The sequence below is a fragment of the Muscardinus avellanarius genome (genome assembly GCF_963383645.1).
Source record: "Muscardinus avellanarius genome assembly, chromosome: 4".
NCBI classification, from domain to species: domain Eukaryota; kingdom Metazoa; phylum Chordata; class Mammalia; order Rodentia; family Gliridae; genus Muscardinus; species Muscardinus avellanarius.
In genome coordinates, this window is record NC_137789.1 from 52,597,165 (window position 1) to 52,623,557 (window position 26,393).

The following is a 26,393-nucleotide window of genomic DNA, read 5'->3' on the forward strand; positions in this document are numbered from 1 at the left end:
TTTGAGAACTATAATGTAAATTCTTTGAGTGTGTGCTGTTTGTTTTGTCATGTATATTTTCAAACATAAAATTCCCAGGTAATGAATTCTATATACTCATCTCTTGAGACTAGTAATCCTTTGTCATACTGTATTTATATGTGTGTTTCTGTTCATATATTTATTTCTAAACCTTTGAAATTGATTGCAGAATATTTTACCTCTAAATATTTCATCTTGTACTTTCTCAGAATTAAGGACATCTTTGAAAACAAATACAAATCCATTATCACAACTAAAAATGTTAATAGTTCTTTAACAACATCTAATATCAAACTACATTAAAACTTCAAGTGTCCAAAAATGTCTTATACCTTTTTAAACCAGGACCAAAGATCGCACAATACATTTGATTTGCTGCTTAGCTACTTTTACTCTAGAACATTTCCCTAATCTTTTTATTCCCACACATTTTTTGAAGTCTAGTCCAGTTGTTTTGTCAGTGTTTCCACACTCCATATTGGCTTAATTGACCACACTTGGAGAACCATCATTAAGTCCTGTTTTATAGTCATCTTTTTTTTTTTCTCATTTTTAGCTTTTTTCCCATTTTCTTAGATCTTTTCATTTGTTTTCCATATCTTGGTTGATGTATATTCTTCCTTAGACACTATAATGCCTTCGTTTCTGAAGTGTCTTTTTAAATTTCTCCCAGTTTCAGTCTGCAGACATTTCACATCTTCATGTTTGTCCAGTTCTGAGTTTAATTTCTAATTTGGATTTTTTCCATATCTGAAACTCACTTAATTCATATTTGCATATTGTTATAAAATCCTATGAATATTGCTCATTTTTTTCACTTAGTGCTGGGGGTCGAATCCAGGGGCTCATGCTTGGTAGAAAAGTGCTACCAGAGGTAGTTTCTCAGCCCCCCCCCCCTCATTTTCAGTTTTCTCTTTGGAGTGACTTTGGGTATACTTTCTCTAGTGCAATGAGAAGTTTGGGTTAGTAAAAGAATAAGGTCTCAGGGGTTGAGAGTTTACTTCAGTGGTAGAGCTTGTATTTAAAATGCTTGAGGCCCTGGATCCCGTTCCCCAGTGTGTATATGCATGTGCATGTACACAAGGAAGAAGCGGGTAAGTTATTTTTGTGAAATGAGGTTTTTTTTTTCTTATTCGTATGTTACTGGGGATTGAATCCATGGGCATTCCACCTCCAAGCTGCACCTCAGCCCTTTTTGTTTTGAACCAGGGTCTTACAATGCTGGGAGTACAAGTGTGTGCCACCATGCCCGGCTTCCTTTTTTCGTTGGCAGTTCTGAGGATGGAACCCAGGGGCATTCTACCTCTGAGCTATACCCCTATCCTATTTTGTACTCTTTATTTTGAAACAGTCTCACTGAGTTGTAAAGGGCCTAAGTAGCTGAGGCTGTCCATGAACTGCAATCCTTCCATCTCAGCCCACCAAATGCTGGGATTACAAGCATTCACAACCACACCCAGCTAAGATTCCCCCTTTTTAATCAGTATAACTTTCTTGAGATCCATCTAAGTTCTAGTAATAGTGGTTTTATTATTGTTGCCTGGTATTTTATTATATGGATATGCCACTAACCACTCATTGTAGGGTATTTAGGTATTTTCCAATTTGGGGCTATTAGATCCCTTGGAGTTTATTACATTCTCCTTCCTGTGCAGTCTCCACTTGACTGTTCTTAAAAGCATTCCAGAGCCAAGTAGTGGTTTGAGGTTATTTTATTTCTTCACATACTTTTTTTATTTTGCATTGCGCGGCACTAAGGATTGAACCCAGGGGCATTCTACCTCTGAACTACACCCCCAACCCTATTTTTTATTCTTTTATTCCATATTTTGGAACTGGGTCTCATTAAAGTTGTGAAGGGCCTCACGAAGTAGCTGAGACTGGCTGCAAACCTGAGATCCTATTGTCTCAGCCTCCCAAGTACAGGTATTGAGTGTGGCGCTGGGGCAGCCTACCACTGAGCTACTCCAGCCCTTTTTTAAAATTGAGACAGGGTCTTGCTAAGTTGTCAAGGTTGGCCTTGAACTTGTAATCCTTCTGCCTCAACCTCCTTCACTTCTTTTCTTTCTTTCTTTTTATTTCTTGTAGTACTTGGGATGGAAATAGGGGCTTTGTTACCTCTGAGCTATACCCCCAGTCCTATTTTTTAGTCTTTTTAGTTTTTGAAACAGGGTCTCAGTGAGTTATGAATGGCGATCCTCCGGTCTCAGCCTCTGGAATGCAGGGATTACAAGCGTGTGCTACCACACATGGCCCCTTGCTTCTTGATGGTGAAATTTTCCCACTTGCTTTTTAATCAGGGGTTCAGTCTCAGAACTAGCATGTCTCACCATAGGTGGGAAACAACCAGGAACCAATGTGATCATGAATGTTATAGAAATGACTTCTTAGCTCATTTTCTCTCATCTATAAAATAAGCATCATTTAAAATACCAGTTTCATAAAGTTGTGAGGATCAAGAGAATATGTAAAAGATTTTGTATCAGTGAATACTTAAAAATTACTATCTGACTGCATTTTCCTTCGTTGGGACAGAGAATAGAAATTTTGGACTTAGGAAATGCTGCTTTTAGACATACCAGTTCTCAGTTGACTTCAAGCTTGGTATGTTAGGTTCAACAGATTAAAAAAGGGGTGAGTGTTATAGAGCTTTTATCTTCTCTTTTTTTATTTAGTGGTACTGGGGGTAGAATCTAGGGATATTATACTTCCAGGCTACACCTCAGCTGCATTTTATTTTATTTTTTATTTTGAAACAGGGTCTCGCTAAGTAGCAGAGGGCATTACTACATTGTTGAGGCTGGTGCAAACCTGCAGTCTGGCTATCTCAAGACTCCCACACACTGGGATTACAAGGGTGCACTACCATATCTGGCTCTCAGTGTATTTTATCAAGAGATTTCAGTTTTACTTCTGCAAGATCCACCAGCTCATAGGTTCAATCAAACATTAGGACTCAAGTCAATAGGCTATATTTGGCATCATTTTACTCAAGAGCAATAAGATAGGAACTACAACTGGCCAGCAGGGCGATGTTGGACCTCCTTTCAGAAGATGATCTTGTAACAGTAGTCTTTGTAGCAGGGTATCCATACAGCTATCAAAGAACCATCATCTCCCTAAGTGACAGCCCAGATTCCTAAAGGATATATAGTTTCAAGAGTCTTCATACTCAGGGAGCCCAAAGTCAAGAGCTTCCTATTATGTATCTGGAGTTTTCTCAGTTCAGGTACAACTTACCAGTCAGGGTCATTTTTAATAGAAATTAGTTAGCAATACAGTTGACACAAAATTGACATATAACCATCTGATCTAGTTTTCAGTGTGAGAGCTGGGTGGTTAATTGAAGTCAGCAAGTGAAAGGCTGTGTTTATATTTTCACTTTTGGCTACTTAGGAAGTTAGAAAAATATAAATACTGGTAGCTTCTTTCCCTGGAAGACAGACTAGTGACCTGATCGATGAGATTGTGTGTCATCTGTGACCCATTTTCCTGGGCTCAGTTTATTTGTGGTGGTAAGGAGTGTCACCAAAATGAAGTGGCACTATGAACCCTCCCAGCCTCCCTCTCATCTCCCGGAAATAGAGTTGTGAGCAATGAGCTGTGCTCAGGTACAGCAGCTTCATACTTCTAATTTCTTTGTGGCTGGTCTAGCTCAGAACAGGGATGGGAAGGAGAAAAGGTGAGGGGAAGGGGACACATTCATGTGTTTTCTGACGCCACTGAGTAGATAAATCAGTATGTCTTTGTATCTCTGGTGTTTATAACTGGGTATGAAAAGTAGAAGGTTCTGGTGAAGTCTCCAAATCAGTCTCCCAGAAAGCTGGTCTGATCTGTAAATTTTCCCAGTGCATTTACAATTTCTTACTAGGATGACTAGCACCCTCAAACTAGCTGAAAGCCCCCGTTAGCCACATCTGCTAAATGATATTCTCATCTATCACCTCTGAATGATACTCATAACTTCTGTCACAGTTCATGTGGTAGTGGAGCTCTGTCTATTCCTTATGGAGTAAATGGTCACCTCCTTTTGAATAACTTGTCATACATATTAGAAACTTAAAAATTCTTTAGGCTTGAAAATATCAAGATAGTAAGTAGGATCTGGGAAAGTAGTCTTATTTAACTAAGCAGGTCACTGCCTTTACTATGCCTTATTTTACCTCTACTATGAATTTTGAGTAAAAATGCAAAATAATCTAATAGGTAGAAAAATATCTTAGCAAAACAAAAACTAGTGTTTATGGAAGTTAGGTTATATACTAGTATTTTCCATCTGCACTTTGCAGTGGAATATATACAGGTAACACATTCTGAGACATGAGTTCCATGGTTAAAAAAATTTTTAACTTAATAAAATTTACAATGCATATTGAAAACATGATACAAATGGTAGTTTTTGTAATAGGAAGCCCAGTTTGCTAAAAGCAGCATTAATAATATTCATATCAGATTTTAATTTGTTATATACATCTTTGTAGTTCAGCAAATGCCCTTCTAGATGAAAAAGTGTTATTAGGACAAAAATAACCTGATCTGTATAAAAGGGTTTTTATGTATGTATATTTAGTTCAGATATATAGACTTTTTATGAATATGAGGAATGAAAAACACTAATAGAAAATCATTAGTTTCCTAAGAGTGTTCAATGTTTATATAACTTTTTGCAATCAATCTGGTTTTATAAGACCAAAACTTTGAACACAAACAAAGGCAGCAAAGTTCACGTTACCTTTTATGTGTTCCTATGTATCAAACTACATCAATTATTATGAGTTAAATTTGAAGAACATCACAAATTCTAAAAAACAGAAGTATAGAAGTACCTGATTTTTTAAAATCCCACAAATAACTAGCATCCCAAAGGAAACATGTAAACAAACCTCTATGCTGTTCAAAGAATTATTTCCAGTCTATAAATAAAGTAATTGCATTGGATTTACTGTCTGTCTTCCATGTAAGTTATAGTTTCACTCATTACTCTATTATTACTGATGTAGCAAAGAGGGAAAAATTTTTAACTATTGTATTTATTTAAAACAAAGTAACAGGTTCAAGCACCTGTCTTCAGAAAAGCCAGCAGCATTTTTTTAATATTCTCAAAGTAAGATTTGGCCTAAGCCCTTAATACCTTCCTGAACAGCCATGCAACTAAACACCCTCAAGAGATGTTACATAAGAGAGAACATGGAGCAATTTGCACTTTTCCCCTGGATAATAGAAACAAGGTAAAGCAAGTTTAGATCTTTGTGAATGAAGAGTTGTTGTGTTTAATGCACTTGGAGCTCTATAAAACTAGAGCCACTATCATATATGCTTATATAGATATATTCTTATTTTTAATAAAGTCTCTTGCTTCAAAATTTAAGGATGATTTTTTTTTTCTGGTCAGTCATTTCAAGGGAACAATAAATAAAGTAAAAAATGATGAGCTGTTTTGCATATTTCTGTGGAAGAACGGAAAACATTTATACTTTGAGAGGTTCAGAAAATTCACTGTACAGAATGAACAGCGTATATACACTATCTGTGCGATTTTCTTGGCTGGGGTTTTAAATGCAAGAGCTCCTCCAAGACAAGAGCCATATTCATTCTTGTCCAAATCCCTCTGTCTCTTCTATTGCAAAAAGAAGTTTTTCCTTTAGTTGTTCATAACTCTTATATGGTGGTAGGTCCAAGCGATTAAAACTGAACAAAAACAAAAACAAAACCAGATATTTTCAATAAAATAAACGGAAAAGATTTCCAATACAGTATTCTCAATACATTTAAAAGCTGAATAGACAGAAGTATGCCATATATGTAAAAATTTTGACAAAAGTATTCTAATAATTTACTACAATATTCTCAGTATGCTTACATATCCAAACACCTTAGTTAAATCTATTCAAAGTTAAGGACTAGATGTATTAAAATGTAATGCTTCTCAGAGAAAAATAGAATTATAAGTAGCTATTATAAGTAATTATAGCAATGGATAAAGACTCTGGAATTTTTTTTAAAACATCCAGATTTTCTCTTTACTATTCCTGAAGTAAATAGTGTCATAAGTCCCCTTAACTTCTCTTGGGTGAAGAGTCCATTTATTTGATTCACTCATTCATTCATTAGTTATATGCTGAGGATCTTTTATATGCAACATAGGGTTCCAGGAGCTAGTGGTACAGTAATGAAAAACCAGTCTCTCCTCATGGAATTTAGTTCTTGGGGTAGAGAAAATCAGTGAATGAGTGTTACTTTGTCTCCTCAGTCTCCTCACCATATGAGGTCACAACCTCTTCTAAACTACCATTTTTCAAATCTTGCCAGATTCAATTACCTTCTGGGATTAAATGATGAAAAACAGAAATAATGAAAATAGCAATATACTGTTTTTCAATTTACAAAAGAATTATAATATTTTAATTTTCTAAAATATGGTTTTGACTAGCTGTATATTTGAGTGTCCACTACTGCGGATCTCAAAGTACTGTATAAAGTTTTAGTTCTTTATATATTTCTGAGTCTCTTGTATATATCAAGTACACAAAATAAAATTTGATACTTATATATTAAATAGGTAGAGAGTGAGCAATATATTTTCTATGTAGTCTGAGGGAACAGTATGCTATTGACTTGCCAATTAAACATAACTTGAGGAAAGCTTAAAGCTGTTGTCTCCCTAAGTCAACCACTGGAGAGGAAAACAGTAAGACCTGTACCTCTCCATCTGAGAGGCAGCAAGACTCACTTCCTTACAGATTAGCTCACTGCTCACCTTAGTAACTATTAAAAATCCAAGTCTTTCTGGACTATACATTTTCATCCTAATGCTCAATACTGATCTGTATTTCCCTTGGTCTGAATTAAATCCCAACCCCTGTCCTCCCTCTCAGACTTTTCTAGTCCACTGTTCCTGTTAACCTATCACTCTATCGCTGTCCTCTCCTGTCCTCATTCTGTTCCTGTCCTTAATTTTGTAATTATCCACAGACCATCCTTATAATTTAGATCTTAGATCATTATAATTTAGATCTTTATAATCACTACTTTGTAAATAGTTTTAAATCCCATCTCTCCTTCTTTTGAATTAACTCATCAAAACCCAAATCTTGCCGGGCATGGTGGCGCACACTTGTAATCCCTGTGCTTGGGAGGCGGAGACAGGAGGATTGCGCAGGTTCGTAGTCAGCCTCGCTGGCTTAAGAGACCCTGTTTCCAAATAAAAATAAAAAAAAAAATAGGTCTGGGAGTGTAGCCCGGAGGTAGAAGGGCTTCCAGGAACCCCCAGTACCACACACACACACACACACAAAAAAAAAAAAAAAAAAAAAAAAAAAAAAAATCCTGAATGAATCCCACCTTATGGTTTCGTGAACCTTGTACTTTAATAGTTGAAAATTCCTCAGGAGAATATCATATAATTAGGTACATTGTTGTCATTTTAAATGAACTAGTAAATCCATGTGAGCAATCCATTATTACCCAGCATTCAGCCATGTTTCTCTAATACTTGTCTATCCTCTGAAAACTCTCCCTATTCTTTCAACTTAGTTTTTCCTTTCTTTACTCACAGCCAGTGATCTCACCTTATACTTTTGAGAATAGAGAAACTAAGTGAGTAACTATTTTCCCTTTACAAAAACTAAAATCTTCCTCTCCTGCTTCAATAATTTCTCCTTCTCTAATGGATATGCCACTTAATCTAAGTCAGAGGTTCTAAAATATTTAAGTCACAGTAACTTCTTTTACTCTTAAAAATATTGAGAACTCCAGAGGGCTCTTTGTTTACATGACTTATATCTACTAATATTTACCATATTAGAACTGAAAATTTAAAAATTTAATTCAGCCGGGCGTGGTGGCGCATGCTTGTAATCCCCGCGCTTGGGAGGCAGAGACAGGAGGATCGCGCAGGTTCGAAGCCAGCCGCGTGTGCTGGCTTATGAGACCCTGTTTCCAAATAAAAAAGTATAAAAAATAGGTCTGGGAGTGTAGCCCGGAGGTAGAAGGGCTTCCAGGAACCCCAGTACCACCAAAATAAATAAATAAATAAATAAAAATTTAATTCATTTTGAAATAATTTATTTAAAAATGAACTTAATTTTGAAATAAACATATAAAACAATTTTCAAAAAATCATGGAATGATCTTGTTTTATATTTTTATGAATCTTATTTTTGTTTTGTGGTACTGGGGATGGAACTCAGAGGCATTCTACCTCCAAGCTATACCCCCAGCCCTATTTCTTTTCTTTGTTTTGAAACAGGGTCTCACTGAGTTGCAACGGGCCTCACTAAGTAGTAGCTAAGGCTGTTCTCGAACCGCGATTCTCCCATCTCAACCTCCCAAATGCTGGGATTACAAACATGAGCCACGACGCCCAGCTATGAATCTTAAAAAAAAAAAAAATCTGACTGAGCACATCTTGTGTACTTAATGTGTTGCACTGTGTTTATTGTTTTGGGTTAAGTATATAAAAATGTAAATTAATTACACAAAAATCTTCTCTCCTGGTTAAGTAGTTAGTAAATGGAGATGTACTCCAGCCATCTTCAGATAACCATGGATATAACTCTTGGATACTATATTATATTAAACTTAAAAAAGTTATACACAATATTGGCCTGAAATTATATCAAAGAACATTTTGTATTTTGTTAAAAATCCACTGGTCCCTCTTGTATTTAGAATGGATCTTTTACCCATGCATGATTTTGTAACATCATGCACTGATCACTGAAAGTGTTAGCTCACCAAGTTATATATTTCTAAATATATATGTTTATATTTCTAAATATAATATATTGATATTTAATTACACAATAGGAAAAATATTTGCTAATAACAGCACTAATCAATAATTTTGGGGAAGCATTCAAGTTCATTATGGCACATACAAATTTTTCCAAAACTCTAATTTTGCTTTTATCATCATCAACATATGTCAACTGCATTATTTAATCACTTCTCAAGAAAATGCCAAGTACTCAAGTGAATACAGTTTGTCTATCATTGTTTGAAATAAAAATAGTTCTTTCATAAAAATAACAAGCTAATTCAGCTTTTTAAAAACAACTGCCCAAGAGCTTTCCTTTCCCTCAAGAAAAGTACCATTCTCTAGTGTGCAGAAGTGCTTTATGTAAAACTTATATTTTGTCAACACAGAATGTCAAAAAATATGCTTAAGCATCAATATTTAATAAACTTAAGATTTTTAGTGTGTCATAAAGAGCAATCATCAGTGAACCTAGCTTTTTTTTCTTCTTTTTCATCCTTTAAACAGCAACTCTGGTGTCAAATACAGACACAGCTACTTAGTGCCACTGCATTGACTTTTACTGAGGCACCTGTAGGCTTTTACAACTATTGCTTTTGCATCCTAAGTACAAATGTCAAAGCAATAAAAAGTAAAATAATGGCTTAGGATGAAAATAGCTTCAACCTCCTGAAAGAACCACGTATCTCTAAGCTGTTATCTTAGCCTGGTAATTAATAGTTCTGTAACTAATCTCCCTGCATTCACCCTGGAATCTGATTCCTTCTCTACACTACTGCCAAAATGGTTTTTCTTAGGTCCCGTTCTACACTACTGCCAGAATGGTTTTTCTTAGGTCCCGTGACTTGCTATTTAAAACTCTTCAAAGGCCCATTGCCCTTAGAATGAATCCCAATTGTTTATAACATGCAATAATACCCTATAAAATATAGTCCCTACGTATGCTTCCAAATTCTTTTCATCTCTGATTCACCAAATATAATCATATCAATCTTTTATTTCCTATTTCTTTGGTTTTTTTACTTCAGGATTTTTGCTTACTTTAGCATTTCTGGGTCAAAAATGCTCTTCCCCTATTTCTTCCCACATCACGCTATTTATTACGCTCAACTTAAAAACATTACCCCTTCTAAGAAATCTCCCTAATTATCTAATCCAGAGTAAGGTCCCTTCAGTTCTTCCAGATTACAACACTTTCTATAGCTGTTTACCTGTTTGTCTTTTGTGCCCTTCCATTATCAAGTGCAAAGGCAGGGTTAATTCAGTTTTATTTTATACACAGTGAGTACTCTAAATAGGTAAGTACTTCTATTAAACAATAAATCCTCATTCTAATGTATTTAGTTACACAAGGCTATAATTGGTCTGTTCTCAAAATTCTGACTACTATAATGAAGCAATTATATTGTATCTTACAGATTTTTATAAAACAAACGATTTCCTATGGCTTTCATCTTCCTATTTAGGGTTCTTTAACTTACCATGTATGGCTTCTTGGTAACCAGGTGTCTTTGCCAACTTTCTCAATACAAAACTTTTGAGGCCCATTACTTCCTAAATCAGAAAATAAAATAATCTAATCATTCAAAACAATATTTCTGAATTTGACAACTGATTAAATAACAGAACATGTCACACAGTCATATGAATGGTACAGAATAAACTGAAGACATTTCCAGTGTAAGATGCTTCTGCATGGAGAAGATTCTTAGTGCTGCAGACATCAAGCCGTAAGAACTATATCCATGGGCAGACGAGGATTTCTACCGTATCTTGCTTGCTCCCATCACAGTCCCACCAGGGCAAAACGAAATGGCCATGTAGGCTATGTGAGGAGACTCATATCTTCAAATGCCTTTGATATTAGCCATTCCAGTTTCTTTCTTTATAGAAGTCTTATAGAGTCCCAGAACTGTAATCCTTAGGTTCATGTCTATTGTATGTAAAAAGACTATTACTGCCACAAAATTATCTATAGAGAAATTGCAGTGAAACGGCATTTACCCATGAGCTCAGCAAATCCTCCTAGAGGTAAGCGGCAGGTTCCAGTGACGAACTGCAATAGTCGCATTCTTACTTCATTGTCTGTCTCTTTCACAAACTGTGACAAACCAAACATACTTTAATATAAAGTAAATGCTAAGTTAATATTCATTACTGAAATTCATTCAAAAGATATGTGTTGCCGGACGTGGTGGCGCACGCCTGTAATCCCCGCGCTTGGGAGGCGGAGACAAGAGGATGGCGCAGGTTCGAAGCCAGCCGCGCTGGCTTAAGAGACCCTGTTTCCAAATATTAAAAAGAAGTATAAAATAGGTCTGGGAGTGTGGCCCGGAGGTAGAAGGGCTTCCAGGAACCCCAGTACTACCAAAAAAAAAAAAAAAAAAAAAAAAAAAGATATGTGCTAAAGTCTTTGTAGTATTTCTTTGTGTGTGTGGGGGGTATTGGGGGTTGAACCCAGGGCATTCTACCACTGACCTATACCCCCAGCAGCCCCCCATTTTAAATCACATTTTGGCCTCACTGGTTTGAATCTATGATCCTACTATTTTGGTCTCAGGTACTGCGATTACAGGCTTGAGCCACCACACCTGGCACATTTATCATTCAAGTTATGCACTATGGTAAGTATACAGAATACTCACAATAACATTACAGATTGGTCTGTTATCATTATACGCATCTTATAGAAAAGAAATAAATGAGAAGCTTAGAAACATTAAATCACTTATTTACAGTCATCACTGAAAGGTACAACTACCGTGGATGTTGGTGGGTTATATGACAGTTATGATCTATTGAGGGTTTCTGCCAAGCACCACGCCACAGGCTTCTCATTCATTTAGACCTCACAGTAATTTTATGAGAGTGGTTGGATCATTAGCGTCACCACTGCACATGTGAGAAAATGGAGGCCTGTAGAGTATGAATAACTCATCCTTTTCAGCCTACAAGTGATAAAACTAACATTTGAATTCATGGGAAGTTGACCTCTAAACCATTGTTACTCTTCCTAAGTCATCTACCCTCTCCTTTTTAAGTTACAAAACCATAAGCAAACACTTCACTATTGCCAGCCTCAACAGTCTGTGGTATTTTCTCCCACTAAGCATTTTCCCAGTTGCTCTGGTTTTTCTTTTCTGCTATCTGATAAACCAAAGTACAAATTCTTCCAAAATTATATAGTTTAGTGACAAATTCCTTTGAAAGAGGGACATAAATGGGAAATGTGAAATACTGATTTGACTGCTTTGAGTGTAACACAAAGCAAGGAACTTTTGTCTATCTTCTCGCAATCTCTCCCACCCCAACTCCAGCTAACAGAAGAGAGTTTCTAAGGCAATACAGGGTGCACCATGTGAAAAGCGCTTTCTCACCACGGCCTCCAACTGGTTCTGCTCCCTTCCAGAACTGCTTACTGTTTTTTTTCCCTACCTTTTCAGAGATGGTATATGCATGTACTATATATTTATACAGTTTCACTATACAGAATATATATCTTATTATGGCTTATTTACTCATGGACATTTATTTTCATTCTGTTGGTATACCAACAATGTTGCATTAAATGGTTTGTCATGTTGAAGTATATTTTAAGACAGATTTCTAAAAGTGTCTTTCTTTAAAATATTAAATGCATGACAAGTACAGCCCTGTGCAAATCCTTATATAGTAATATAAAATGTCTGCTTTTCACCCAAAAGTGAAACAGTTAAAAATAAACTACAAGTTTAATCATTAAATTTTTCAAATGAGTTTCAATTAGTAAAATATATGTGAAAAATATTCCAGGACTAGGGCTTTAAAACTCTCAAATACACAAAGCAAAAAGTCAAGGAAAATAAAATATGCTTCAAGATTAGTATGCATGTGGATCTTCAGAGACTACCCTATTACAGTTTTTGTCAAAACACAAAAAATAGATAGGTGTGGGGTGCACAACTGGAATCCCAGGTACTTGAGAGGCCGAAACAGAAGAATCACAGGTTGGAGGCCAGTCTCAGCAATTCAGTAAGACCCTTAACCTAGCAAGATCTGGTTTCAAAAGTAAAAACAAAAAGGAGGGCTGGCAGTGTATCTCAGTGAATGCCCTGGGGTTCAATCCCAATACCAACAAAACAAAAATAAATAAATAAATAAATAAATAAGGTTGTTACTGAACATTATCCCTTGGATTATTCTAATTCCTTAGCATGTTATCAGCCTCAGATGAATTAAAGCACCTGTACTGATGTTCTTATTAAAAAGATGTTTTCTCATTTACTTCTAGAATTAAGTGAAATTCTATGAAATAAGTGAAAAATTCATAGAATACTTTGATACAATTAGAAAAAAATGCTGTTTCTATAACCATTACCATTAAATTATTACTTAAGCAAGACTAGTATGTATTCCCTCATTCAGAAGAAAGCAATGGACGCCAGCTGGGGCCCGGGTCGCGGGACTCTGGGCCCCGGCCGAACTGCGCGTAGCACGCCAGGCCCCTGGAGAAACCGGACCCAGTAAGACGCTGGGTTCTGGGTGGGGGTCGCGGGCTGGGCACGCCAGATGGGGCCCGGGTCGCGGGACTCTGGGCCCCTGCCGAACTGCGCGTAGCACGCCAGACCCCTGGAGAAACCAGACCCAGTAAGACGCTGGGTTCTGGGCGGGGGTCGCGGGCTGGGCACGCCAGATGGGGCCCGGGTCGCGGGACTCTGGGCCCCAGGCCAAACTGTGCATAGCACGCCAGACCCCTGGAGAAACCAGGCCAAGTAAGACGCTGGGTTCTGGGCTGGGGTCGCGGGCTGGGCACGCCAGATGGGGCCCGGGTCGCGGGACTCTGGGCCCCAGGCCGAACTGCGAGTAGCACGCCAGACCCCTGGAGAAACCGGGCCCAGAACAGAAAAAGATAAAGAAAAATATCGGTTAGGTGGTAAGAAAGCCGTTATGGATGCCAGGACACTGGAGATGCAGACAAAACTTATCTAAATGCACTGGAACTTATGGAAAAATTCTCCGTGAAAGAGGACTGCTATTTCTCTATATTGTTAAGAATCTCAGACATCACATATAAGGAGAGAGTTTAGCGGAGACCAAGGAGAAATGCGGTGTTGAAAGAGTTCTTCGCGATGGTGGTGGAGACTTGTATTCAGGAGAAGCAGAAACCGGATCTTACCAACTTTATATTTTTTTGGAGAAATTACACCAAATGTCGAATGCTACCATCACGCATGCTTAGGAACACTGGACAACATTCAGAGTGGAAAAAGAGCCTGGGAAGGATTTGAAACGGTGGAGGCAGTGGCAATGCCAGTGGCCAATATTCGGGGGAGGCAGAGATCTGATAAACTACAACTGGAACCTTTGAAATAATAACCACAGAGACAGTGATCGGAACCTGCTGAGGGGTTAGGCGGGCGCCGGGGCCAGTGGCCGACATCGGAGCTTGCTGTGAGGCAAGGCCACTACTGAGGCCTCCGTGGCCGGGATTGGAATCTGCAGAGGGGTTAGACCGATGCTGGGGCCAGCGAGGCCGGCATCGGAGCCTGCCTTGAGGCAAGGCCGGTACTGGGGCCTCTAGGGCAGGATAAGAGCCTGCCGAGGGGTTAGGCCGGTGCTGGGGCAAGCGAGGCCGGCATCGGAGCCTGCCGTGAGGCAAGGCCGGTACTGGGGCCTCCGAGGCCAGGATAAGAGCTTGCCGAGGGGTTAGGCCGGTGCTGGGGCCAACGAGGCCGGCAGCGGAGCCTGCCGTGAGGCATGACCAGTGCTGGGGCCTCCGAGGCCGGGATCGGAGCATGCCGAGGGGTTAGGCCGGTGCTGGGGCCAGCGAGGCCGGCATCGGAGCCTGCCGTGAGGCAAGGCCGGTACTGGGGCCTCTGAGGCCGGGATCGGAGCCTGCCGAGGGGTTAGGCCGGTGCTGGGGCCAGTGAGGCCGGCATCGGAGCCTGCCGTGAGGCAAGGCCGGTACTGGGGCCTCCGAGGCCAGGATAAGAGCCTGCTGAGGGGTTAGGCCAGTGCTGGGGCCAGCGAGGCCGGCATCGGAGCCTGCCTTGAGGCAAGGCCGGTACTGGGGCCTCGAGGCCAGGATAAGAGCCTGCCGAGGGGTTAGGCCGGTGCTGGGGCCAGCGAGTCCGGCATCGGAGCCTGCCGTGAGGCAAGGCCGGTACTGGGGCCTCTGAGGCCAGGATAAGAGCTTGCCGAGGGGTTAGGCCGGTGCTGGGGCCAACAAGGCCGGCAGCGGAGCCTGCCGTGAGGCATGACCAGTGCTAGGACCTCCGAGGCCAGGATCGGAGCCTGCCGAGGGGTTAGGCCGCTGCTGGGGCCAGCGAGGCCAGCATTGGAGCCTGCCTTGAGGCAAGGCCGGTACTGGGGCCTCCGAGGCCAGGACAAGAGCCTGCCGAGGGGTTAGGCCGGTGCTGGGGCCAGCGAGGCCGGCATCGGAGCCTGCCTTGAGGCAAGGCCGGTACTGGGGCCTCTGAGGCCGGGATCGGAGCCTGCCGAGGGGTTAGGCCGCTGCTGTGGCCAGTGAGGCCGGCATCGGAGCCTACCGTGAGGCAAGGCCGGTACTGGGGCCTCCGAGGCCAGGATAAGAGCCTGCTGAGGGGTTAGGCCAGTGCTGGGGCCAGCGAGACCGGCATCGGAGCCTGCCTTGAGGCAAGGCCGGTAGTGGGGCCTCGAGGCCAGGATAAGAGCCTGCCGAGGGGTTAGGCCGGTGCTGGGGCCAGCGAGTCCGGCATCGGAGCCTGCCGTGAGGCAAGGCCGGTACTGGGGCCTCCGAGGCCAGGATAAGAGCTTGCCGAGGGGTTAGGCCGGTGCTGGGGCCAACGAGGCCGGCATCGGAGCCTGCCGTGAGGCAAGGCCGGTACTGGGGCCTCCGAGGCCAGGATAAGAGCTTGCCGAGGGGTTAGGCCGGTGCTGGGGCCAACAAGGCCGGCAGCGGAGCCTGCCGTGAGGCATGACCAGTGCTGGGACCTCCGAGGCCAGGATCGGAGCCTGCCGAGGGGTTAGGCCGCTGCTGGGGCCAGCGAGGCCGGCATCGGAGCCTGCCTTGAGGCAAGGCCGGTACTGGGGCCTCCGAGGCCAGGACAAGAGCCTGCCGAGGGGTTAGGCTGGTCATGCCTCACGGCAGGCTCCGCTGCCGGCCTCGTTGGCCGGTACTGGGGCCTCTGAGGCCGGGATCGGAGCCTGCCGAGGGGTTAGGCCGCTGCTGGGGCCAGTGAGGCCGGCATCGGAGCCTACCGTGAGGCAAGGCCGGTACTGGGGCCTCCGAGGCCAGGATAAGAGCCTGCTGAGGGGTTAGGCCAGTGCTGGGGCCAGTGAGACCGGCATCGGAGCCTGCCTTGAGGCAAGGCCGGTACTGGGGCCTCGAGGCCAGGATAAGAGCCTGCCGAGGGGTTAGGCCGGTGCTGGGGCCAGCGAGTCCGGCATCGGAGCCTGCCGTGAGGCAAGGCCGGTACTGGGGCCTCCGAGGCCAGGATAAGAGCTTGCTGAGGGGTTAGGCCGGTGCTGGAGCCAACGAGGCCGGCAGCGGAGCCTGCCGTGAGGCATGACCAGTGCTGGGGCCTCCGAGGCCGGGATCGGAGCATGCCGAGGGGTTTGGCCGGTGCTGGGGCCAGCGAGGCCGGCATCGGAGCCTGCCGTGAGGCAAGGCCGGTACTGGGGCCTCTAGGCCAGGATAAGAGCCTGCCGAGGGGTTAGGCCGGTGCTGGGGCCAGCGAGGCCGGCATCGGAGCCTGCCGTGAAGCAAGGCCGGTACTGGGGCCTCCGAGGCCAGGATATGAGCTTGCCGAGGGGTTAGGCCGGTGCTGGGGCCAATGAGGCCGGCAGCGGAGCCTGCCGTGAGGCATGACCAGTGCTGGGGCCTCCGAGGCCGGGATCGGAGCATGCCGAGGGGTTAGGCCGGTGCTGGGGCCAGCGAGGCCGGCATCGGAGCCTGCCGTGAGGCAAGGCCGGTACTGGGGCCTCCGAGGCCAGGATAAGAGCCTGCCAAGGGGTTAGGCCGGTGCTGGGGCCAGCGAGGCTGGCATCGGAGCCTGCCTTGAGGCATGACCAGTGCTGGGACCTCCGAGGCCGGGATCGGAGCCTGCCGAAGTGTTAGGCCGCTGCTGGGGCCAGCGAGGCCGGCATCGGAGCCTGCCTTGAGGCAAGGCCGGTACTGGGGCCTCGAGGCCAGGATAAGAGCCTGCCGAGGGGTTAGGCCGGTGCTGGGGCCAGCGAGTCCGGCATCGGAGCCTGCCGTGAGGCAAGGCCGGTACTGGGGCCTCTGAGGCCAGGATAAGAGCTTGCCGAGGGGTTAGGCCGGTGCTGGGGCCAACAAGGCCGGCAGCGGAGCCTGCCGTGAGGCATGACCAGTGCTAGGACCTCCGAGGCCAGGATCGGAGCCTGCCGAGGGGTTAGGCCGCTGCTGGGGCCAGCGAGGCCAGCATTGGAGCCTGCCTTGAGGCAAGGCCGGTACTGGGGCCTCCGAGGCCAGGACAAGAGCCTGCCGAGGGGTTAGGCCGGTGCTGGGGCCAGCGAGGCCGGCATCGGAGCCTGCCTTGAGGCAAGGCCGGTACTGGGGCCTCTGAGGCCGGGATCGGAGCCTGCCGAGGGGTTAGGCCGCTGCTGTGGCCAGTGAGGCCGGCATCGGAGCCTACCGTGAGGCAAGGCCGGTACTGGGGCCTCCGAGGCCAGGATAAGAGCCTGCTGAGGGGTTAGGCCAGTGCTGGGGCCAGCGAGACCGGCATCGGAGCCTGCCTTGAGGCAAGGCCGGTAGTGGGGCCTCGAGGCCAGGATAAGAGCCTGCCGAGGGGTTAGGCCGGTGCTGGGGCCAGCGAGTCCGGCATCGGAGCCTGCCGTGAGGCAAGGCCGGTACTGGGGCCTCCGAGGCCAGGATAAGAGCTTGCCGAGGGGTTAGGCCGGTGCTGGGGCCAACGAGGCCGGCATCGGAGCCTGCCGTGAGGCAAGGCCGGTACTGGGGCCTCCGAGGCCAGGATAAGAGCTTGCCGAGGGGTTAGGCCGGTGCTGGGGCCAACAAGGCCGGCAGCGGAGCCTGCCGTGAGGCATGACCAGTGCTGGGACCTCCGAGGCCAGGATCGGAGCCTGCCGAGGGGTTAGGCCGCTGCTGGGGCCAGCGAGGCCGGCATCGGAGCCTGCCTTGAGGCAAGGCCGGTACTGGGGCCTCCGAGGCCAGGACAAGAGCCTGCCGAGGGGTTAGGCTGGTCATGCCTCACGGCAGGCTCCGCTGCCGGCCTCGTTGGCCGGTACTGGGGCCTCTGAGGCCGGGATCGGAGCCTGCCGAGGGGTTAGGCCGCTGCTGGGGCCAGTGAGGCCGGCATCGGAGCCTACCGTGAGGCAAGGCCGGTACTGGGGCCTCCGAGGCCAGGATAAGAGCCTGCTGAGGGGTTAGGCCAGTGCTGGGGCCAGTGAGACCGGCATCGGAGCCTGCCTTGAGGCAAGGCCGGTACTGGGGCCTCGAGGCCAGGATAAGAGCCTGCCGAGGGGTTAGGCCGGTGCTGGGGCCAGCGAGTCCGGCATCGGAGCCTGCCGTGAGGCAAGGCCGGTACTGGGGCCTCCGAGGCCAGGATAAGAGCTTGCTGAGGGGTTAGGCCGGTGCTGGAGCCAACGAGGCCGGCAGCGGAGCCTGCCGTGAGGCATGACCAGTGCTGGGGCCTCCGAGGCCGGGATCGGAGCATGCCGAGGGGTTTGGCCGGTGCTGGGGCCAGCGAGGCCGGCATCGGAGCCTGCCGTGAGGCAAGGCCGGTACTGGGGCCTCTAGGCCAGGATAAGAGCCTGCCGAGGGGTTAGGCCGGTGCTGGGGCCAGCGAGGCCGGCATCGGAGCCTGCCGTGAAGCAAGGCCGGTACTGGGGCCTCCGAGGCCAGGATATGAGCTTGCCGAGGGGTTAGGCCGGTGCTGGGGCCAATGAGGCCGGCAGCGGAGCCTGCCGTGAGGCATGACCAGTGCTGGGGCCTCCGAGGCCGGGATCGGAGCATGCCGAGGGGTTAGGCCGGTGCTGGGGCCAGCGAGGCCGGCATCGGAGCCTGCCGTGAGGCAAGGCCGGTACTGGGGCCTCCGAGGCCAGGATAAGAGCCTGCCAAGGGGTTAGGCCGGTGCTGGGGCCAGCGAGGCTGGCATCGGAGCCTGCCTTGAGGCATGACCAGTGCTGGGACCTCCGAGGCCGGGATCGGAGCCTGCCGAAGTGTTAGGCCGCTGCTGGGGCCAGCGAGGCCGGCATCGGAGCCTGCCGTTAGGCAAGGCCGGTACTGGGGCCTCTGAGGCCGGGATCGGAGCCTGTCGAGGGGTTAGGCCGCTGCTGGGCCAGTGAGGCCGGCATCGGAGCCTGCCATGAGGCAAGGCCGGTACTGGGGCCTCCGAGGCCAGGATAAGAGCCTGCTGAGGGGTTAGGCCGGTGCTGGGGCCAGCGAAGCCGGCATCGGAGCCTGCCTTGAGGCAAGGCCGGTACTGGGGCCTCGAGGCCAGGATAAGAGCCTGCCGAGGGGTTCGGCCGGTGCTGGGGCCAGCGAGGCCGGCATCGGAGCCTGCCGTGAGGCAAGGCCGGTACTGGGGCCTCCGAGGCCAGGATAAGAGCTTGCCAAGGGTTTAGGCCGGTGCTGGGGCCAGCGAGGCCGGCAGCAGAGCCTGCCGTGAGGCAAGGCCGGTACTGGGGCCTCCGAGGCCAGGATAAGAGCTTGCCAAGGGGTTAGGCCGGTGCTGGGGCCAACGAGGCCGGCAGCGGAGCCTGCCGTGAGGCATGACCAGTGCCGGGGCCTCCGAGGCCGGGATCGGAGCATGCCGAGGGGTTAGGCCAGTGCTGGGGCCAGCGAGGCCGGCATCGGAGCCTGCCGTGAGGCAAAGCCGGTACTGGGGCCTCCGAGGCCAGGATAAAAGCCTGCCGAGGGGTTAGGCCGGTGCTGGGGCCAGCGAGGCCGGCATCGGAGCCTGCCTTGAGGCATGACCAGTGCTGGGGCCTCCGAGGCCGGGATCGGAGCCTGCCAAGGGGTTAGGCCGGTGCTGGGGCCAGCGAGGCCGGCATCGGAGCCTGCCTTGAGGCATGACCAGTGCTGGGGCCTCCGAGGCCGGGATCGGAGCCTGTCAAGGGGTTAGGCCGGTGCTGGGGCCAGCGAGGCCGGCATCGGAGCCTGCCTTGAGGCAAGGCCGGTACTGGGGCCTCTGAGGCCAGGATAAGAGCCTGTCAAGGGGTTAGGCCGGTGCTGGGGCCAGTGAGGCCGGCATCGGAGCCTGCCATGAGGCATTACCAGTGTTGGGGCCTCCGAGGCCGGGATTGGAATCCTGCCAAGGGGTTAGACCGGTGCAGGGGCCAATGGCCAGCATCGGAGACTGGCGTGAGGCAAGTTCACTCCTGCGGCCTCTAAGGTCGGGACCAAAGCCAGCTTAGGGGTTTGACCGGTTCAGGGGCCAGCGAGACCAGAACTGGGTCCTCCCATGAGGCAAGGCCGCTGCTTGAGCCAGCGAGGTCTGGATCAGTCCACTGAGTAGCCAGGCCACTACTGGGACCATCAAGAGTGAGATTGGTACTTGCAACGCAGCATGCACAGAGAAATATCGCAGAAAATATAAATCAGACGCTTCTCTTAATCAGCAATAACTAGGAGGAAAAGGGCAACAGGAAGAGGTTGAGCTATAGAAAGGTCCCTATAGTGAAGCAACTAATGTGACCAATCAGAGGGTATGTAATACTGGAGGACGGAGCCTCTTTAAAATGCAGGAGGTACATAAACAAATGTATCAAAGTAAATCACCAAAGAAGTGTGGGATGGAGGGAGGGGGAGGGAATGGGACGGGGGCTGGAGGAGGGCTAATTGGATGATGTGTGCTTGTATATCCTCTCAAGTCTTGTACTCCAATGTGATTGATATATGACTACAATGCACCAATTTAAAAAAATAAATTAATTAAAAAAATAAAATAAAATAAGAGCTAAAAAAAAAAAAATAAAAATGATAATACTAAGGCAAAAAAAAAAAAAAAAAAGAAGAAAGCAATGAAAAATATGTTTACCAAGTCTTTCCACTTCTCACTACAGATTTAGAATTGAAGACTAAAAACCATGTCCGAAAGCATTCTAAACTAAAAAGTAACAACAAAACCAAACCTCAGAAACTTTTTAAACCACATTTTGTTAGAAAACATTTCCTTTGAATACTTGATTTCAAAAATATAAATACCTGCCAAAACCAAATTATTTGCTTGCTGTTTCTTGTATAATGTCGATAAACGGTATTTCTCTGCCAATCTGCCAAGTCAACCTCCTGCATGCCACACAACATAACCTGGGAAATGAATACAACAGCTGATCACAATAAAGATTTAGTGACGAGAATAATTATATGACTGAAATTTTCCAGTTATGCAAAGGGCATAATTATGTGAATATAGCTATGTACATAGCAAATGATGGTCACAGTAAGCAGATTAGACAAATTTTATGGCAAGAGAGTTATGTATCTTTGATATTTTATGCATGTTTTCTGAACTCAAACTAAAAATATAGAATAGCTATTCTTCAAGAACGGCTATACTGAAAAGTACATGTCCTTAATGATTAGGTATCCAAGCTGTTGATTAGTTTCAAACATAAATTTCCGATGAATTTTTTAAAAATTTATACTATCTTACATAGTTAAAACTTAAGCCAGTGTGGTGGCGCATGCTTATAATCTCCGCGTTTGGGAGGCGGAGACAGGAGGATCGCAGATTCAAAACCAGCCGCGCTGGCTTAAGAGACCCTGTTTCCAAATAAAAAATATGAAAAATAGGATGGGAGTGTAGCCTGGAGGTAGAAGGGCTTCCAGGAACCCCAGTACCACACACACACACACACACACACACACACACACAAATAATAAAATAAAATAAAAAAAACTTAAAAAATACACTAAACATCCAGGCATGGTGGCACATGCCTATTTAATTCTAGTACTTGGGGGGCTGATATAGAAGAATTGTGGGTTCGAGGCCAGCCTCAGCAACTTAGCACGGTCCTCACCAACTTAGTGAGATTCTGTTTCAAAATAAAAATAAAATAGGAACAGGTTGTAGCTCAAAGGTAGAAAACCCCTGAGAACTTTGTTCCGAGTACCAAACAAAAAACAGCAACAACAACAAAAAAATCCTAACCATATTATTCATTTATCTAGCCTATTTGGGAATAAGACCTTCTATATACCTGAGATTTTCAAACAGCCCCAGTTTACTATGTATATGGAATAAAAAACATTTTAGGTATAATATAGTATGTAATGTCTGAAGTGTTTTTTATTTTTCAGTACTGGGGATGGAACCCAGGGGCATTCTACTTCTGAGCTACACCCCCAACCCTATTTTTTTTTTTTTTTGGTCTTTTTATTTTTTCAAACAGGTCTCAGTTGCGAAGGGCCTCGTTAAGTAGCTGAGGCTGTCCGTAAACCATGATCCTCCACTCTCAGCCTCCCAAATGCTGAGATTATAAGCGCGTGCCACCATGTCTGGCTCTGAAGTTTTTATAAATCAATTTTGAGCTATAACTTACACTCAATGCACAAATTTAAGTATAGAGTTAGATGTATTTTGACAGATAGATATACCTCAGTAACCACCATCACAATCAAGATCCGCAATCTTTCCATGCTGTCCCTTTCTGTTAGGTGAAAGATTTTATCACGTACATTTGTCTTTTTGAGAATGTCACATATATGCATATATACCTATTTTTGTCATGTATAGGCCCCACACACTGCTTTCTGCTTCCCTCCCTCCTCCCACTCACAAAATATTTCTGAGATTCATCCCTATAATTGAGGATACCAGTACTTCATTCTTTCCTATCACTGAGTACCAGTCTACTATATGAATATGTAACAATTTTTTATTCACTTGTTGATGGACACTTAGTTTGCTTTTAATTCTTAGCTTTGATGAGCAATGTTGCAATGAACATTTACATACAAGTATTTGTATGAATATATTTCATCTCACTTGGGTAGACACCCAATAGTGTAAATGCTAGGGCAAAAGGAATTGTACGTGTATTGTTATAAGAAACTACCGACACTATCCCAACTGCTATTTCATTTACTTTACTTATTTATTTATTTTTGTGGTACTGGGGATGGAACCCAGGGGTACTGTACCTCCAAGCTACACACCCAGCCCTATTTTTTAGTCTTTTTATTTTTGAAACAAAGTCTTACTGAGTTGCGGAGGGCTTTGTTAAGTAGCTGAGGCTGTCGCAAAACACAATCCTCCGGTCTCAGCCTTCTGAATGCTGGGATTACAGCATGTGCCACTATGCCTGACTTCCATTTAGTTTTAATTTATATTTCCCCAATGGCTAGTAGTCATCTTCCATTGTGTTCACTTGCACTTTTGCCTATCTTTTCTTTTTTTTAAAGACATGATCTTGTTAATGTTGCCCAAGCTGGCCTCAAACTCCTAGGCTCAAGTGTTCCTCTTGTCTTGGTCTCCTAAACAGAGGAACACCATTGCATTGGCTTATTTATAACTTTTTAGGGGTCAGTTTTTTGTCCATTTAAAAACATTTTTTTTGTCTTTTTATAAAATGTTTTAAAAACATATTCTGGACATAGTACTATTGTCTCGACTCTTCCCAGTATGTGGGTTGCCTTTTCCTTTTCTTAGTGATGGTTTTGTGATACTGGAGACTAACCTTAGTGAGGCTCCATTTCTGAGCTAAACCCTCAGCCCTTTCTATGTTTTGAGATGGGGTCTTGCTAAGTTGCCCATGCTGCCCTTGAACTTGTGTCCTCCTGCCTCAACCTCCTAGGCTGCTGGGATTCCAGGCATGTGACACCATGCATGGCTTAATGGGATCTTTTGCAGAACAGAAATTTTTAGTTTTAATGAAGTAAAATTTCTCCGTACTTTTCTTTTATAGTTACTGCTTTTTTTCTTCTAAGAAACTTCTTCCTATACCAAAATTTTTAAGTTTTCTGTTTACTTTCACATTTCTGATTCATTTAAAGTGAATCTCAATTGAGTATATACGTGTGCTGCTATTTCTGAACTCTGGTATTCATCTATTTGTGTATCCTTTCATATTAGCACACTACCTCAATATATCTTTATAGTAATTAGGTCTTGAAATCAGATTGTATAAATCCTCCACATTTGTCCTTTTTCAAAGTTCTATTGGCTATTCCAAAGCCTCTATGTTCCTTGTTAATTTTAAAATCAGCCTGTTATTTTCTACAAAAATTTTAATTCTGTTGGAGGCAGGCGCTGTGACCCACAGCTGTAATCCCAGCTATTCAGGAGCCTGAGGCAGGAGGATTGCAAGTCTGAGGCCCGCAGCTCAGTATTAGAGGGCTACCTAGCATAATGTAAGGCCCTGGTTCAATTCTCAATACTTCAGGGGGAAAAAAATCTATTGAGATGCTGACTGGGATTGTATTTAATTTATAAGACCAATTTGGGGAGAACTGACATTTTAATAATATTAACTCTTTCAATACCCACCAGTACATCTCTCCACCTATCTAAATCTATTTTAATTTTCCTGAGCATAGTTTGGGCTAAGTGTGTGTGTGTGAGTGTGTGTGTGTGTGTATGTGTGTACATATATACATACGTACTTATACGTGTATGTGTATATAAATATATATGAATATTATTTAGCCTTATAAAAGGAAGAAATCCTCACACATGCTACAGCATGGACAAACTCTGACATTATGCTAAGTAAAATAAGCAGTCACAAAAGATAAAAGATAAATACTACGTAATTTCACTTATAGGAGATTTCAAGTATAGTCAAAATCATAGAAACAAAGTAGAATAATGATTACAGGGACTGAGGGATATGAGGAGCTATTGTTTAATAGGAAGAGTTTCAGATGAAAAAGTTTTGGAGATTGGACACACAAGAATGTGATATTTAAAGTTATTGAAAAGTATACTTAAAATGGTAAATTTAACATTTTATCACATATACACAATAAATAGAATTTACAATATACTTCTAACAGCCTAAATACAGTTAGGATCACTAAGAATTCATAACTTAAAAACTGAGCTTTTACGCAACTCATTAATAAACCAAAATTTCAGAAATTTCCTAAAATTATTAATGTTCAAATTATTCTTTATGATCCCTAAGAGCTGTCAATGGTTGATGAATGCTCATGAGATCATCATGATTCAGAGAATTAATCAAGATCAACCCAATGCTAGTATTAATGCCACCTGAACAATTAACAAGATATCTGAGATTATGCTACATGATTTAAAAATGTGTGGATATTACTGTATTAAAGCAAAAAGGCCCCTCCACCCCACTAAAATTCCCTACAATAACATAATAAAAGAGCCTAACCTCCAATTCTTTTTCATCAAAGTACTGTAGCCACTGAAGGGGAACAACTTCATTAAAACCATCAAGGAAAGCTTTGGTCTGTTCTTGTACTCCTCGAGAAAAACGCCATTCTGTCATTAAACTGAAAATAAAGATGGTATTTGAAAATAGGTTGCTTTTATGTGATGTTAAAGGATTAAAAGCCCCAGAACTTCTAAAAAAAGAACTTCTAAGGTTCTTTCTTTCATTCTAAATATACTACACGTATATATACAACACATGTACATATGTGTATGTATGTACATTGGTAATTTTAGAGTTAATAATTCTAGCACATCAGTAGATACTAAAAGGGATTTTTCCCCAATTAAGAGTGTTTTTCACTTATCAGTAAGACAACCAAATTCTAGCACTAATTATTTCTTTGTATAGGTGGACAAGTAATTCCAAATACTGTATTCTGACACAGGAAGGGAACAGCTAATGATTTAACAGGCTCTCTTCCCACCATGCATTTGCAAAGAAAACCTGAGGACTCTGGCTCGAGGATTATCTCAGTAACGTGTAATGACAATGTCTATGGGCCATGTGCTTGTATAGATTTATAGTTTGAGAAGGCTTAAAACTGGAGAACAGGTTCTTTACATGCTGGTTTGTTGGAGACCATGAAGACTTCCTAATCAAAATAGAAAAAAAATTAATTAAGATGCAATGGACCATTCTAAGAAGGCATAAGGCAGCTTTTCAAAGAAAGAAGAAAATCTGTTGGCGACACAAAGTTTCCAAAAGGTCACAGGTCTGGAGAGATCTTCTGGAAAAACATCATATACTACCTGATAAAGAGAAGACCAGGTGAAAATACAGCCATCTTATCCACGCTCCTCCCATTCTAATTCCACTTTCTGTGTTGCAGAAAAAGTTAATTTTCATTAGTTACTAAATCCACTTTACTGCATAAATCCTCAACTCTACCTTCCTATTCTTTTCCCCATTTATCCACAAAGATGTTAAAACTAATTCTTCCCCCCAAAACCTTCCTTCAACCCAGAGATTTATTGAACTATTCTCTGTCCTTCCTTTACCTCTACATTTATAAGAGTAAACTATATTCATGGTCTCCACTTTCTCACTTCTTGTTGATCTAAACTTTTTTTTTCCCCTTTTTGGTACTATGGACTGAACTCAGGAGCATTATACCTCTGAGCTATACCCCTAGCCCATTTTATGTTTTTTGTTTTGAAACAAAGCCTGGCTGGGCTGCTGAGAGCTCTCACTAAGTTGCTGAGGCTGTGTGCTTGAACCTTGATCCTTCTGTCTCAGCCTCCCAAGTACTGAGATTACAGGC

The 26,393-nt window shown here is 44.4% G+C and overlaps 1 protein-coding gene across 3 annotated transcripts in view; it reads right to left on the minus strand.

Moving 5' to 3' along the window:
• Positions 1 to 5,609: 5,609 nt before the first annotated feature.
• WWP1 (WW domain containing E3 ubiquitin protein ligase 1) overlaps positions 5,610 to 26,393 on the minus strand; it is a gene marked incomplete at both ends in the record, with an annotated part of 78,400 nt that continues 57,616 nt past the window's right edge. For all 3 annotated transcript variants that reach the window (XM_080694547.1, XM_080694548.1, XM_080694546.1), the window contains 5 exons: positions 5,610 to 5,709; positions 10,261 to 10,333; positions 10,784 to 10,880; positions 20,925 to 21,029; positions 25,070 to 25,190. In XM_080694547.1, the coding sequence (XP_080550673.1) occupies positions 5,610 to 5,709; positions 10,261 to 10,333; positions 10,784 to 10,880; positions 20,925 to 21,029; positions 25,070 to 25,190 (496 nt within the window). The remainder of the gene's footprint in view (positions 5,710 to 10,260; positions 10,334 to 10,783; positions 10,881 to 20,924; positions 21,030 to 25,069; positions 25,191 to 26,393) is intronic.